The sequence below is a fragment of the Colletotrichum higginsianum genome, chromosome 8, assembly GCF_001672515.1.
Source record: "Colletotrichum higginsianum IMI 349063 chromosome 8, whole genome shotgun sequence".
In the NCBI taxonomy this organism is placed as follows: Eukaryota; Fungi; Ascomycota; class Sordariomycetes; order Glomerellales; family Glomerellaceae; genus Colletotrichum; species Colletotrichum higginsianum.
In genome coordinates this window covers 2,476,636-2,491,738 of record NC_030960.1, presented here as the reverse complement: position 1 = coordinate 2,491,738, position 15,103 = coordinate 2,476,636, and the positions used below count along the sequence as shown (strand labels likewise).

The following is a 15,103-nucleotide window of genomic DNA, read 5'->3' as shown; positions in this document are numbered from 1 at the left end:
TCCTAGTACCGTGAGGATGATGAGCATGGTGGCACGGATCTGGCCATGGGAAGTCACATATGTGCATGCGATTGCCGACGGCGGTTCAAATCCTCCTGGGTAGTGCAGAGAACCTGCGCGGATCCGAGACCTTGGCAATGGTATACTAGAGCGGCAGTTGTGTAAGTAAGAAGAATGAGCAGCGTCCTTAGAGTTGATGCAGCATTGGTTGGCAGTGAAAGCCTCTTGCCGACGTGCCTCGCCTCTCATCAGGCGACAGCGGGACATGCGACTGGCAGCTCAAAGGCCGCTTCTCGTCGTCGCATGGGACTCCATCGCTGACGGGCATCACGGACGTTTCTGGTGTCGACGTCGGTCATTTCTGATTGGCCTCCGCTCGATTAATCCCAGCCCGGACCATATATGAAGATGCGCCACAGCTGAAACTGGGTGCCAGCTACCTCGCAGCCGGTCATCAATAATGGCGGCATGGAAGTGGACCACGCCAGGCAGCGCGGGCGGTCAAGAAGTGCGAGAAGGGCGTTGGCAACAAGATCGCAACATGGCACTTGCACAGAGACAGTTCTTCACTAGTTTCGTCTCTGCCTCTGCTCAACGGCAGCAAGATTGAGAGGCAAAGGGGCAAAGAAGGCTTCAGCTTACTCGCGTCTATACAGCGACCCGGGTTTGGCAAACAGAAACCCCCCCCCCCCCCGAGTGGATGCGTCTCAACCCGACGTGGCTGGCTCCATGAACGAGGAAGGATTCCGCAAAGACATCGCCCGCTGAAGAGAAGCTTCTCTAAGACGATGGATTAGTTAGAAGTCAAGAGGGATGGGACTCAAGTCTGGTTTCCCCTCTTGTTTCGCAAATGGTCGTGCTGGCTGTTCTTTTCTCTTCCTTCTTGACTCGCGTCAAAGATCGCGCCAAAGAGCGCGTTCCTCTCACCGGTTCTCGATCGAACAAGTGGTAAAGCGGTGCGCGCCAAGAAGCCTTACGGGAACCATATGACTCAATACGTGAGTCGTCTTCAAACCGCCACTGGGCTCCAGCCACTCAAGGGACCGAATCGTACGGAACTCAAGAGGCTTCATCTAGGGATCGTGACTATGAGGTATGGCAGCAACAACTCGCCTGAGAGGGGTGGTGTGAAGGGTCAAGCTTAGCTCCATGGATACGGACTTCGGGCAAGAAATCTAGGGCAGATATGGAACGCTCACACACAGGAGGGTGGCCAGCAGCAATCCCAAAGATGGAGGGGGTGTGAATGGTGGAAGTCCGGTGACGAAAGGACAGACCAGAGACGAGTGCGATTGGCTCACGAAGTCAAATTCACCACGGCGCACAAGCCAAGCCATACATCATGGGTTCAACTAAGCCCCACCTTTGAGATGGACTATCAGCATGGCTAGGCCCTGCACTTGGTCGACTGGGGGTTGGCCGGATGGGGAAAAGGGTTGCGTCGTGGTGGTGTGGGAGCGCGGTAGGTGTTGCTTCCTTACCATCCTTTTGGGACGGCTTGATGCTAGGCTACCTACTTACATCGTATATCGTACACAGGAAGCAGCGTTGCGATGGGAGAAGAGGATGCAAGTGGTGTTGTCCCAGAGTCGAGACAACGGACGAGGAGCGGTCGAGTGCGGCACGACTGGGTGACTTTCCATACCGACACTGCTTTCTCTGTACGAAACGTACCAGAACGCGCGGTAGTAATCGAGAGACAAGATGCCACTGATGCCACCATCGCCGTTCCGGTTCCAGTAACACGTCGACGATGCCACCTGGTTCACCACCTGTACGGGCCAAGAGAAAGCAGTTCCACCGAGTTTCTGCGCGGCTCGTCCTTTGGTGGCCCATTCTGTGCGTACGCGTCTACGAACATACGCACGCGCAGCCAGACCTTGCGTCTGGGCCCTCGCCCAAGGAACTGATGGCCAGTTGACCGATGGTGGTGTTGAGCCCATGCTGCTGCTAGCTGTGATGGGTGGCTGTCAAACCAGTGGACGTGGCCGCAGCGGCACCTAATGGTCTGGGGTAGGTACCTACCTTGGTAGGGGGAGGAATGGGTGCTGAGGCGCTGGATGGAAACCGTTGCCAGTCTGCCCCCCTGGAGGCTTCGATGTTTTGGCGCCGTTCCTAAGAACTTCCCGCTGTTTATGGCCTCGCTCCCTTTCTTGGACCAACATTGTAACCAACCAGACAGGACGACAAACAGAGGACGAAGTATACCATCGGGGAACAAGACACCTAATGGACATGGCCTTGGTCAAAAGGTCAAGCGAGGCCGCTGCGGCCATGCTAGGATCGTGACTGGAAGAGACTTGAGAAGGTATCAACGGCCAACAGGGCACATTGCACATCAACAAGGACTGGGACGACTGGGCTGGGCCCGCTGCCCTTCCTTCTTTGCACCGCGGGAACTGCCTTGGGATCCTTGCTACCCGCTCGTGCAGCAAACGCTCATCCATTTCCGAATGGGTGGTGTGCCCCCCTCCCCCCCAAATCCCCCCGTACCCATTCGCATTCACAGTCCACTCAGGGGCCCTTCCCGCCCCCATCTTTGACTGCGTGCCCCCCTCCCTTTTAACTGCAGAAGAACATCGCCCATCTCATTTCTTTTCGGGGACACATTCAAGGGGAAAAGGCCTTTCCGATCCCAATCGCCTTTCGTTCGCAGCAGCAAAACCTACTAATGTACAACTGTGCGTGTCTAGCCGCTGTGGAGACACACGACAACCACCCAACCCACCCCCAGCCCATCCCATATGTAAGTCATCCTGCTGTTCTGCCCCCGTTTAGCCACCGGGATAGTGAAGCGCCAGGCACACACACACACACATACACACACACACACACACACACACACACACCCAAACGCTCACGTGGTCCCTGAGATTCGCTTCCGGAATACTTGGCCTGGCTGGTTGGTTGGTGGAGACGACAGTATTATGGTATGGCCGGTTCGTCCTTGCTCGACACTCGGAAGCCCGCTGGGGAGCATGTTGATGCCAACGCACGTTCCGAACTTGTTCAACATTCAACGTCATCCACTTTTCACCGTGGCTTTCTTTCCCCGGAAGCGCTGACACGAGCCACCAGACGCCCAGCTGCCCCTACCAAACCCTCCTCCCCAGGTACGTTGCCTGTTCTTGAGGGTGGCCATGCTTAACATGCGTAACGTGTCCTAGCCCCTCGTCGGTACCCATGGTCTATGTTGGACTCGGGGCCATCCGACAAGCTGGCGATGCGACTGGTGTGCCTCTTTGCCAGTCAGTGGCCGGCTTCCTGGTACGAATGACACGTCTTACACAGCACTTACCAGTCGGAAGGGATATCGAGATTTTGGGGCTGCGGCGTCGGCACACAGGCATCCACTTTTCGGTTAAGATGGCCATGGAACGACCAGTCGACGGAATACCACATTTCAACAGCGATGGACCTTGCTGTGAGTTGCCTTCACATCACGAGAGCGAGACAAGTAGATAGTGTAGGTGTGTTTCGTCAGTGACACATCTCTCACTGGCTCCCGATGCAGACGATGAACACATTGTAAAACAAGCTTGGCCAGCCGTAGCAGTTTCTTCTTAGTTCCCGTTCCGCACAGATGATCTTGGGTTATGCCCATTCCTATTCTGTTCCTGTTTACCAACACCATACTACTCTTGCTCATAGCTTATTCAGACGACGAGCCGATGTGATGAGCCGCTTCTCATGCAGGTGACTCGTGCGGTGAGAATGCGACGCTGTTCTCGATCTCGAGCCTCTCGTCACCTCGTCGGCTGATGTTTGGATTCGCGACTGCAGGACAAGAGCCCCGACCCCAAGATTTTCAGGGTCCCACGAAGCCCACGTTTCCTCAACTTTGTAATGCAGGAAGCCCGCGTTCCCGGCCGAGAAGAAGCCAAAGTTCTGACCAAAGGTCTAACAGCAAGCCCGAACGCAGTGATGGCTGGTTTCCCCTTTTTGACACTCTTGCCGATTGGTGTCTGGCAATGTCTTAGCTGGGAAACAGCAGCATTTCGCCGGTCACTGACGTTCCATCCCCTGCGCCAGGGAAACCGCTTTTATGCTGCGCTTTCGCCTGGCCAAGAGTTCTCGGACACTATCAAAGGCAGCCTGGCCCTCCCACCCCCACCCCCGGCTCAAAGAGATCAAAACAACGGATTATAGAGTACAGTACGGACATAGCTGTCGGCAACACTCCCTAACTTGAGAGGGCCGCTCCCGCTGTGACCTCGCGGCTGCCCTTGGCCGCTTGGGCCACGGAACCGGGGCGGCCGATCCAAGCAGGGCAGACATGACGAGCCGTTGAAATCCTTCTTCGTCGATCAGATCATGGTGAGGTAAGCCCATTGATAACCAAACCCGAAAACTCAGTAAGCAAAGCTTTACGCTGTACCACGGATGTACAGAGCAATAATCTCCCGTTCTCCTGTTTTCGGGCTTTGTGTCTCCTGCCTACTGCCCCTGCCCCCAAACCCCTTCCAGCTTACCCACATACCGAGCTGAATCCCGTCTTCTTCCTTTTTTTCTTCTGGCATCAAGGGGAGACATGTCAGCAAGCAAACACTTCGAAGACGGTGTGTCATGCGAAACGGACGGTTGTTTCCCGATTGATGAGATGAAGTGATACGTTAGTTTTTCCTTTCCTTTTCCCGTGTCACCCTTGATATGCTTTGGTGATGTTGCACACGTCCTGCCGTGCGCAACGAACAGAACCGGGGAGGGTGCGACAGACGATCGGGAACGACGCCGTGCGACCGTGGGTGCTCTCGGGGACGGACACGGGAGACCTAATCAGGGTGCTCAATAAACTTTCGGCAGCCTGCCCTGTCATGTCTTTTCTTGCGGATAAACCGAACCAAGTAGAGGCCTGAGTCTCTTTCTGCATTGGTGCGATTCGGAAGTATCATCGGAGTTAAAACATACTTCTCGAGGCTGAACCTTCTACAGCATGATTTATGGAAGACAAAACCACGCGTTCCAGTCGCGTATCTAGAACGGTTTTCTGTGTATGTTTAAAGCACGCGATGGAGCTACTTCGGGTCACCCCTACCCGAGTTCGCCGTCCGACAATACAAGGCTCTTCTTGTTCCCGATGAGGCTGTCATCGTAAACAATGGCAGCCCTCTTCAGATAGGATTTTGTACCGGAACTAACATCGAGAGAGCCTGGTGGACATACCTCGGGCACGCCATCCGTCGTGTTCGGGTGGCCGATTAGGGTATCTACCTGCCTGGGCAGGTAATAAGGTGTCTTGTGCACATACGTACCTCCTTAGGTACCTAGGTACCTAGATATAAGCACGCCACAGGAGGTAACCGAAGACAGGACTATCATGTGTATCGATAAGCGATAGCGGAAGCGATAACGACGGCACACCTACCGCTTGAGTGATGTCAAGCGCCGCAAGCTCCGTGATTCGTTTGTCAGCCGCCCCGCGCCTTATGTCTGTTCAATTTTCATCACCATCATCAAAGGCCCCAATCCAAAGGGGCGGGAAAAAAGAAGCGAAAACGAAAATCGCTCGGCTCAACGCCTTCATTGCCAACTTGTAACGACGAGGCTGAAATAGAATCATCCGGGGAAAATGACGAGTCTCAAGCGTTCGTTCGAGGCGGACCCTTTTGCTGCCAACATCTCAAGCAAGGTCTACGTCCGATCGACCAGAAAGGGCAAGGTTCAGAAGATCGTGAGAGAGGTCTACCTGCGTCAAGACATCCCTTGCTCGTCCAAGCTTTGCCGAAGCTGTTTGCAAACGGCCCCCAGAGATGCAGCCAACAATGGTGAGCCCTGACTCTCACTGCTTGGCGAGACGATGCTGACGCTCACTAGTTCAACCATTTGTGCTGTCTGACAAGCCCGCGGGAACAAAGGTGTTCCCCCAGGGGCACTATATCGTCCCCGACACCAACGCTTTGCTGAACGCCATGGACCTTTTCGAGCAGAGCTCGGCCTTCTACGACGTTGTCATTCTGCAGACCGTGCTGGAGGAGCTGCGCAATCGGTCGCTTCCGCTGTACAACCGACTCGTCGGTCTCACCAAGAGCGAGGATAAGCGCTTCTATGTCTTCTTTAACGACTTTCGCCTCGAGACTTACGTCAACCGTGAGGCCAACGAGACCGTCAACGACCGCAACGACCGCGCTGTGCGCAAGGCGGTCAAGTGGTATGCCGAGCACCTGGCCCAGACCAAGGCCAAGAACCTCCCCGCCGTCGTCATGCTCAGCGACGACCAAGACTGCCTGAGGAAAGCCAAAGCTGAGGGCGTGACGGCCATGTCGTTGTCCGATTATGTTGGCGGTCTCGAGGACGGCGAGCGGCTGCTCGACATGGTCGCTGAGTCACGGAACTCGAGCTACTCCAAGAAACCCGCCGGGCCCATATATCCCGAGTACTTCACCATGTCCAAGCTAATGACGGGCGTCAAGGCCGGGCTTCTGCACCAGGGCATCTTCAACGTCTCGCCGTACAATTATCTCGAGGGGTCCATTAACGTCCCTGCGTTCCCCAAGCCTCTCATTGTCCTCGGTAGGGAGAACATCAACAGAGCCGTCAGCGGCGATGTCGTTGTCGTTGAGGTTTTGCCAAAGGAGCAGTGGAAGGAGCCGTCAACGAAAATCATTGAGGAGGAGGCAGTCACTCGCGACGAAAATGCCGACGAAGAAGCAGCTCAGGATATCGTGTCCGAAAAGGAGCGCAAGGCGCTGCAAGAGGAGGTCAAGAAGACGCACAGCAAGAGCACCGAGGGCCGTCCGCAACCTACGGCAAAGGTCGTCGGCATCATCAAGCGCAACTGGAGACAGTATGTTGGACACATCGACCCTTCGTCGGCGAGCAAGAGCGGTGGCCAGGGCCGCAAGCAGGACAACGTTTTCCTCATCCCAATGGACAAGCGCATCCCTAAGATCAAACTGCGCTCGAGACAGGTCCCCGAGCTCCTCGGCAAGCGTCTGCTGGTCACCATTGATGCGTGGGACCGCGACTCCAGATATCCCGTGGGCCACTTTGTTCGTTCACTGGGCGAGCTCGAGACCAAGGCCGCCGAGACGGAGGCCTTGTTATTGGAGCACGACGTGCAGTACCGCCCCTTCCCCAAGACGGTGCTCGACTGCCTACCGAAGGAGGGGCACGACTGGCGAGTCCCCCAAAACCTGGAGGATCCCGGCTGGAGAGACAGGGAGGATCTGCGCAAGCTTCTCATCTGCAGTATTGACCCCATCGGCTGTCAAGACATCGATGACACGCTCCACGCGCGGCCGCTTCCCAATGGCAATTTCGAAGTCGGCGTCCACATCGCCGACGTGTCCCACTTTGTCAAACCTGGCAATGCCATGGACACGGAGGCCAGCCTGCGAGGCACGTCCGTATATCTCGTGGACAAGCGTATCGACATGTTGCCCATGCTCCTCGGCACCGACCTGTGTTCGCTGAAGCCCTACGTCGAGCGCTATGCCTTCTCCGTCATCTGGGAGATGAATCCGAACGCGGACATCGTCGGTGCCCGCTTCACCAAGTCGGTCATCCAGTCCAAGGAGGCTTTCAGCTACGAGGCGGCCCAGCTCCGCGTTGACGACGCCTCCCAACAGGACGATCTCACCAACAGCATCAGAACGCTCATGATGCTGTCCAAAAAGCTGAAGCAGAAGCGCATGGACGCCGGCGCCCTCAGCCTGTCGTCCCCCGAGGTTAAGGTGCAGATGGAGTCGGAGACATCGGATCCCATCGACGTCAAGACGAAGCAGCACCTCGACACCATGTCTCTGGTCGAGGAGTTTATGCTGCTTGCCAACGTCAGCGTTGCCAGCAAGATCTACGAAGCCTTCCCGCAGACCGCCATCCTTCGTCGTCACGGTGCTCCGCCCAAGACTAACTTTGACGAGCTTTCCAACCAGCTCAGGGTTAAGAAGGGCCTGGAGCTCCGCGTCGACTCGAGCAAGGCGCTCGCCGACTCGCTCGACAACTGCGTAGACCCCGCCGACCCCTTCTTCAACACGCTCGTCCGCATCATGGCCACCCGCTGCATGATGAGCGCCGAGTACTTCTGTTCCGGCACACAGGCGTACCCCGAGTTCCGCCACTACGGCCTGGCATCGGAGATCTACACGCACTTCACCTCCCCGATCCGCCGGTATGCTGATCTCGTCGCCCACAGGCAGCTAGCGGCGGCCATCGGGTACGAGGCGATCCATCCGGCAGTACGCAGCAGCGGCAAGCTCGAGGCCGTGTGCAAGAACATCAACGTACGGCACCGTAACGCGCAGCTGGCGGGCCGTGCCAGCATTGCCTACTACGTTGGCCAGGCGCTCAAGGGCCGGGTCGCAGAGGAGGAGGCCTTCGTGATGAAGATCTTCAGCAACGGCTTTGTAGTGCTCGTACCGCGGTTCGGCATCGAGGGGCTTATTCGGCTTCGCGACCTCGCTGAGCCGGAGCCCGAGAGCGCGTTCGATGCAGAGAACTACGTGCTGACGACGACGGGAAGCTACAAGCTGAAGGTGGAGCTGTTCCAGAAGGTCAAGGTCAAGGTCACTGATGAGAAGGACGAGGCGACGGGGAAGAGGGGTGTCAAGATGGAGCTCGTCAAGACTTGAGAGGCTGTCTTGGATATTTCTCTGTCGTTGGGATCGGGACGTGATGTAGATGAGAATGTGGCATAGATAGAGCAGCCCAAGAAGTCATCCGAGGCGAATGCCTACCAGGCGCCATCTTGATGTGATCGCAAGGTTCTTCGACGCAATGTAAAAATGTGATCCTCTGCGCGTGAAGAAATCCTCTGATATAGTGCATGTCCCGAGGCTACGGTGATTCATCGGACTTCCCTCGTCCTGTCTCATCCCGTCGTGGTAACCTTCTGTCGCAAGCCGAAATCGGATCTACTTCGCCGGCGGCTGAGCGAGTGAAGCTCGCAGTACCTTAAGTTACTGCCGCTGTGATGTTGTAGAAACTGCCAACCGTCGTCCGCCAAGATGCCAAGAATAGACAGGGGTTCGCGTTCAAGCCACCGGCATCTGCTTCAAACTCGGCGCATGAAGAGAGAGTGGACTTGGATGATGTCAGAATTTCACTTGAACACATAGGGGCAGCTCCGGAGATGGCTATTTTACTGAAGAGCAAATTCATCTTGTACGTTTTTAGGCGAGCATCTTGTGATGGAAGAAGAGTCATATTTACCTACCACTAATGGAAGGCAGTTCTCGAACGTGGTCGATTTGACATGACGAGAGGTTCTTTCCTCACTGCTAGCGTCAACAAGAATCATCCATCGCCTGGTTTGGCGCTTAAACTGAACACGACAGGACACTGGCTTTGGGCAATTGGAGCGGCTGATGACCAGTTATTGAATGACCGCCTTTGTTGATACTCTCAATACGGTGACCCTAGTCTACTCCGTACTTGAAAACAAAGTCAAGCATCCCAAGGAGCGTGGGATGCATCCCCAATGCCTTGGAACAGAGTCCACGTCGGCGCCGGTTCTCGGTGTGCACCTCGGCCGCCGCCGAAAATGCACCGCGAATGCGGGGTGTGGATGCCGACATCAGGTGGAGGTTGTTGTTTGTTACCTTTACGCGGAGAGGGAGGAAGGCCGGGACGCCAAGACGCCCGCTGGCGTCCGCAAATCCAATTTTACGGCATGCGTGTTGGCATGGGAAACAAGAAAGAGGGAGAGAAAGAATGGGCCCAAGAATTCCGTGGCCAAGAAAACGAGGGCTCACAAAGCCTGCAGCGGATGGCAGGGATTATGAACAAGGATGGGTCCCGGAGCGGGTCATTTTCAGCCTTGGCCCTTGTGGGGGCATCATCGTTCCAATCTCCCCTGGGTAGGCATCCACAGTCGAGCTACAGGCCCTGACGTAGGTGATTTTTCTATAGCGAACCGGGCAGACTCACCAGCAGGGCCAGTGACCACTATAGCACCACCCAACTGCAGCAGCTTGCCGCGGCGCTTTACCTTTTTGACCCGTCCTCTTCCCGCAGGCCTCCCATGCCTCGCATGCCCTCTAGTTTCGTCTTCCTTCCTAAGGTAGTTGGTACTGTACCGACTTGATGCCACAGGTCAGGCTCCTCGAGTTTGCGACAACCCTTGCAGGATGCTAAACCAGCGCAGGCGCACAAAGCACCGAGCCCGCTGCCCACTCAATGCTGGATTCAGACACGTGCAGTGCAAGGGTTACATTGAGTGGTGCTTGCTGCCCGGCAACTGCCTGCAGGCATGGGGCTGGGGTTGTTGGCAAGACCAAAAAAAAAGCAAGTTGGAGCTCTGGCTCACACCGCGCGCCATCCTGGATCCCCAAAGCTTGCCAGCAAACGACAGCGATGACGACGACGAGGACGTTATCCTTGGCAGGCTGGAGGGAGCCGAACGTTCGACGCGGCTACAGCCATCAATCACCTCTGGGCGAGGGGCGGCCGAGAGGTGATGGGACACCGACTCGCTTTTAAGTGGCCCAATCGCAAGAGATGGGACTGGTGCTGGCTGTTTCTCCCGACCTACGGTTGACAGAGCACAACAAAGATGTATTACGGACATTTGCACGAATGGAATCCAATAGGACTCGGGAGATGGAAATACCGGTTCTAATTTGTCAATGTCAGCTTGTGATTGCTGCACCAAGGACTGCGCTCTGGAGTCGCAGGTGGGTAGGTAGCCACGCTACTCAAGATGACCCACGACGAGATACAGAGATTCGTTCCTCTTATTGCGCGTCATCGGCCAAGGCCATCCATCTATATGGTGTTGGATGTGACAATGCCCGCTGAATATGGACAGAATCCATTCTTCAAAGAATTGCAGAACAAAATCCGGCCAGGAAATGGCACATTGAGAAGCACGAGCACCGTCTCCTTTCCGAGCCCCTCAGTCCTGTGAACTCCACGGTCGCCAACTCTCTTCCCTCGGATTTGGTCCGTCCCGGGTTGACCCCTACCACTAGGTTGCTGATTGATCGTCCGGTCCACCCACCTTGCAGCATCTCAGCACGAACGGGTAGCACTATGCTAGTAACTCATACTACACTACACTACCTTAACCTACGGAGTGCCACCAGCTTCATCAGGTCCAGTTTCCAGCAGTAGCGCGTCGCTCGCAGCGGTTGGCGTAGTGGGCTGTCCCCCACTGACGACAATCCCTACCACTCCAAATCCTATGTGTACTGGCGCTACCGGGGGGGGGCAAGCAAAGCATGCAATCCAATACAACACGACACACCCTTTCCTGGTGCGATTTGTGGTGGGATTCGACGACACCCTCTTTTCAATTTATCTTTCCCATCCTTTCCCCCCTTTCTTCCTTTCCCTTCTCTGTCCCTGAAGTTGCCGCTGTCGCCGTCTTGCATTTCCCTCCCTCGTCGCAATACCAGATTCCCGATTCTCGATAGCCCCGGAGCTACTCAATCGCAAGCAGCTATCCCTGGAGGCTGCAGCTGACAGCCGCGCGCAAACAAACCCTGTCGGTCTAATCTCTGCGCCGAGACATTGTGAGCAGCCACTGTTGCCCAGTGACACTTCTGTCGTCCTTTGGAGAAACTAACAGCTTCCTCCCAGGACAAAGACGAAAAAACAAACCTCAGTTCCAACAGACAATCGCAACCATGGCTTCTCGTCCCCAAGGAGAAGCTCTCGATGATGTCGAGCACAACCCTCACGCTTCCTCCAACAGATGGCGTCATCAAGAGAGCTCGGCTTTCGCGCGTCATGCCGTCGCCGCCCACGCTCAGCCCCGCGATCCCCAAGAACGAGGAACCACGAACGATCTGGCCAGCTTCCTGAACCGCGACCGTGTCGAGCCCGAGAACCCCAATGCTGCTCCCAATTTCAAACCCATTATGATCGCCGCCGGTGAGGCTGCTGGCCAGGAGGAGCCGCGCTCGAACCCGACTCACGCCAACGAGCAGGAACCCCCTGACGGCAGGGAGATCATCTGCGGCCCGCTACTCAACTACCGCAGGATGGACGGCGACCGTTGGTACGGGAGTGTCTTGATTGTCGCCAAGGGCGGCGGTAAGACGCAGAGTTTCGCTCCTCACCTGGTTCTACGCCCTGCCGACACGGTCAATGGCCGGCAGGCTCATGCTGAGACGAATGGAGTGGATGGCACCAACGGCGCCGTCAATGCCTCCGACTCCGGCGCAGCAACCGGCAGCAACACGAATGACGCGGAAATTCAGGGGCAATGCCTCTACTCCGACCCGCGCAATACCTTCTGGGCCTTCGACATATCTCTTGTTCTCAGTCAAGCCGAGGCGAAGTGGGAGTACTTGATTCCGGATATGCGACAGTCCGCCACCATCCGACCCGACCGCTATCACTTCTTCGTCCCCCCCATCCACGAGTCGATGCGCATCATGTTCCATTCTTGCAACGGATTCAGTGTGGGTACGGACGAAGACGCCTGGAGTGGTCCCGCCCTGTGGAACGATGTCAACAGGCACCACAAAGAACGGCCATTTCATGTCATGTGAGTCCCATGTCTTGCTTGATCTGGTGCAAGGACGCGTTGCTAACGGCCACAAAGGCTCGGAGGAGGTGATCAGATCTACAACGACGGCATTCGAGTCGACGGGCCCCTGCGTGAATGGACCGAGATCTCGAACCCCAAGAAGCGCAAACACTTCCCCTTTCCGGAGAAGCTTCGCCAGGCTTGCGACGACTACTACTTGAAGAACTACATTCGCTGGTATGTGGAATGCCAGAGGGTGCCTGGATAGAGCGCCATAGGGTCTGACACTGGAAGCAGGTACTCAACGGAGCCCTTCGCGACTGCCAATGCCCAGATCCCCCAGCTCAACATATGGGATGACCACGATGTATGTTGAAACAAAACACCCGTGAATTGCGCACGTGATGGGAATGAGCTGATCTGAGAACACAGATCATCGACGGGTTCGGTTCTTACGTCGACGACTTCATGCGATGCGACGTGTTCAGGGGCATTGGTGGAACTGCTCACAAGTACTACATGCTGTTCCAGCACCACCTTCCCCCGCCAGCGTCTACCTATACCTCGGGTGAGCTTGATGTTCAATCAAGATGAGATTGGTTACTGACTCACGGCCAGACCATACCACGACATCCGAGGGCCAAGGTCTCGACCCCAATCAGCTCATGGACAGCTATGTTGCCCCTGCCAAATCAGACCCCAGTTACATTGTTGGAAAGCAGCCCGGCGTAAGTGCTAAGTTGGCACCTCTCGCCCCTCAAAGACGTGACTAACAAGTTTAGCCCTATGTGGCTGAGCACTCGCATAACATGTTCGCCCGATTGGGAGCGCGTATTGCCTTCCTCGGTATTGACGCTCGAACCGAGGTACGTGTACCCAAAGACTGCGCAAGGGATTGGGAAAGGACTGACGTTTTGTAGCGTACGCGCCACCAAATCAACTATCCAGAGACGTACGACTTGATCTTTGGCCGCCTGAGGCAGGAGCTGAAGTCGGCTGCCGAATCGGGGCGCCCGTTCAAGCACTTGATTCTCCTGCTGGGAATCCCGATAGCATACCCTGTGAGTTCATGTCGCCTCGCGTGATTGATCGTATTGAAAGCTAACCATTCGACAGCGCTTGACCTGGCTCGAGAATGTTTTCAGGAGCCCTATCATGGGCCCCGTGAAGTTCTTGAACCGCAGATTCGGCTTCGGTACGTGCTCTAGTAAGACCTGCTCAAGTTGCTAGTTGGCTTACCGTTTCTAGCTGGTGGTGTCTTTAACCACTTCGACGGCAGCATCGACTTGCTCGATGATCTCGACGACCACTACACGGCCAGGACCCATAAAAAGGAGCGCAACGCTCTCGTCGAGAGGCTGCAGGCCATTTCGTCCGAGTTCTCGGTCCGCATAACCATTTTGGGTGGTGATGTGCACTTGGCGGCCATGGGCCGCTTCTACTCCAACCCTCGCCTCAAGATTGCCACAGAGAACGACCACCGCTACATGGCCAATGTGGTCTCTTCGGCCATCACCAATAAGCCGCCGCCAGCGGCTATTGCGAACCTGCTGGCCAGGCGGAACAAGATCCACCATCTGAACCACGACACTGACGAGACCCTGCTCAAGTTCTTCGACAAGGACCCGGGTGACTCGAGCAAGACGTCGGGCTCCAACCATGTAACGATGCCCAGTCGCAACTTTGCCATATTGACTGAAAACTCGCCCAACCAGGGACTTGCGGCGCCTACCAGCGGCGATACGCGATCTGTGATTTCGGGCAAGGGCGGGCATGATTTCCTACACAATGGCGAGGTCGAGTCCGGCTCAAAGCATAAGGCTGCCGGGAAACAGCACGGTACCGGCAATGACGGCAGCTTGGACATCTGCATCCGTGTCGAGATCGATCAATCCAACCGCGAAGGTATCACTGAGGGCTACGGTGTCACTGTGCCTCAACTCATATACCAGAGTCAGCCTGAGCCGGTCGAGGCATTCCCTGAGCAGGAGCGCCCCAATGGGCACGGAGAATAGAAGGCTCTGAGCGACCATGTCGTGAACGCCCGATGAAGTTTCGAGGTGGCATCAAACTTTTGCAGCCATTGGTACTCCGGCGATCGGAAGGCCGATCCGAAGTGTCGATGGTTGCATTACGTTATAACCATGAAGCGAGCAACCCATATTGCCTAGTGATAGACGGGTGTAGAATATCCAGAGTGGGTGTATATGGGAGCCTGAGCTCTGCATTGTTTGCTGGATATATCAAGCCGCGGGAGACCCAGAAAGATGGGCCCGAGAACGGGGCATGATTTTTTTTCCCTTCTCTATCATAATGTTATAATTCATCTTACTTTTCTTCTCTTTTAGCAGCTAGGAGAAACAATACATGCCGCGTCTCCATGTCGGGATGCGCATCCGATCCCGATTTCGTAAAGTCGGGATCGGGGGGCTTATCTGCCAGGTCCGCTGAGCCGATCAAGTCCGCTGTTATCAAAATCTCCACCCAGTCCAACGATACAATTGGCGTTTTTGATTGGCTAATACTTTCCCCGCAAAGTGCAGGAATAGCAGCGATAGGCAGGCGGAGACTACTGAGGCAGAACTTATCAGCAGTGAGTGACACCATGCCCCGACATCATTGGTCTCCGAGTAATCCGCTCCCTCTGAATCCAGCGTCCCGAACCTACGCAGCCCCTCACAAGCTCTC

At 55.8% G+C, this 15,103-nt stretch overlaps 3 protein-coding genes across 3 annotated transcripts; 2 read left to right on the top strand and 1 right to left on the bottom strand.

Annotated features, from left to right (window-relative positions):
• Positions 1-1,517: 1,517 nt before the first annotated feature.
• CH63R_11737 (uncharacterized protein) lies at positions 1,518-1,943 on the bottom strand (the record flags this gene model as incomplete). The annotated part of the gene is made up of 1 exon (XM_018306711.1): positions 1,518-1,943. One exon carries the CDS (start codon positions 1,941-1,943, stop codon positions 1,518-1,520), a length of 426 nt encoding a protein of 141 aa, XP_018153552.1.
• Positions 1,944-5,569: 3,626 nt separating this feature from the next.
• CH63R_11736 (RNB domain-containing protein) lies at positions 5,570-8,570 on the top strand (the record flags this gene model as incomplete). The annotated part of the gene is made up of 2 exons (XM_018306710.1): positions 5,570-5,765; positions 5,815-8,570. 2 exons carry the CDS (start codon positions 5,570-5,572, stop codon positions 8,568-8,570), a joined length of 2,952 nt encoding a protein of 983 aa, XP_018153551.1.
• Positions 8,571-11,567: 2,997 nt separating this feature from the next.
• CH63R_11735 (Transcription factor) lies at positions 11,568-14,430 on the top strand (the record flags this gene model as incomplete). The annotated part of the gene is made up of 9 exons (XM_018306709.1): positions 11,568-12,433; positions 12,491-12,652; positions 12,713-12,782; positions 12,848-12,983; positions 13,034-13,143; positions 13,198-13,281; positions 13,336-13,476; positions 13,532-13,610; positions 13,664-14,430. 9 exons carry the CDS (start codon positions 11,568-11,570, stop codon positions 14,428-14,430), a joined length of 2,415 nt encoding a protein of 804 aa, XP_018153550.1.
• Positions 14,431-15,103: the final 673 nt, after the last annotated feature.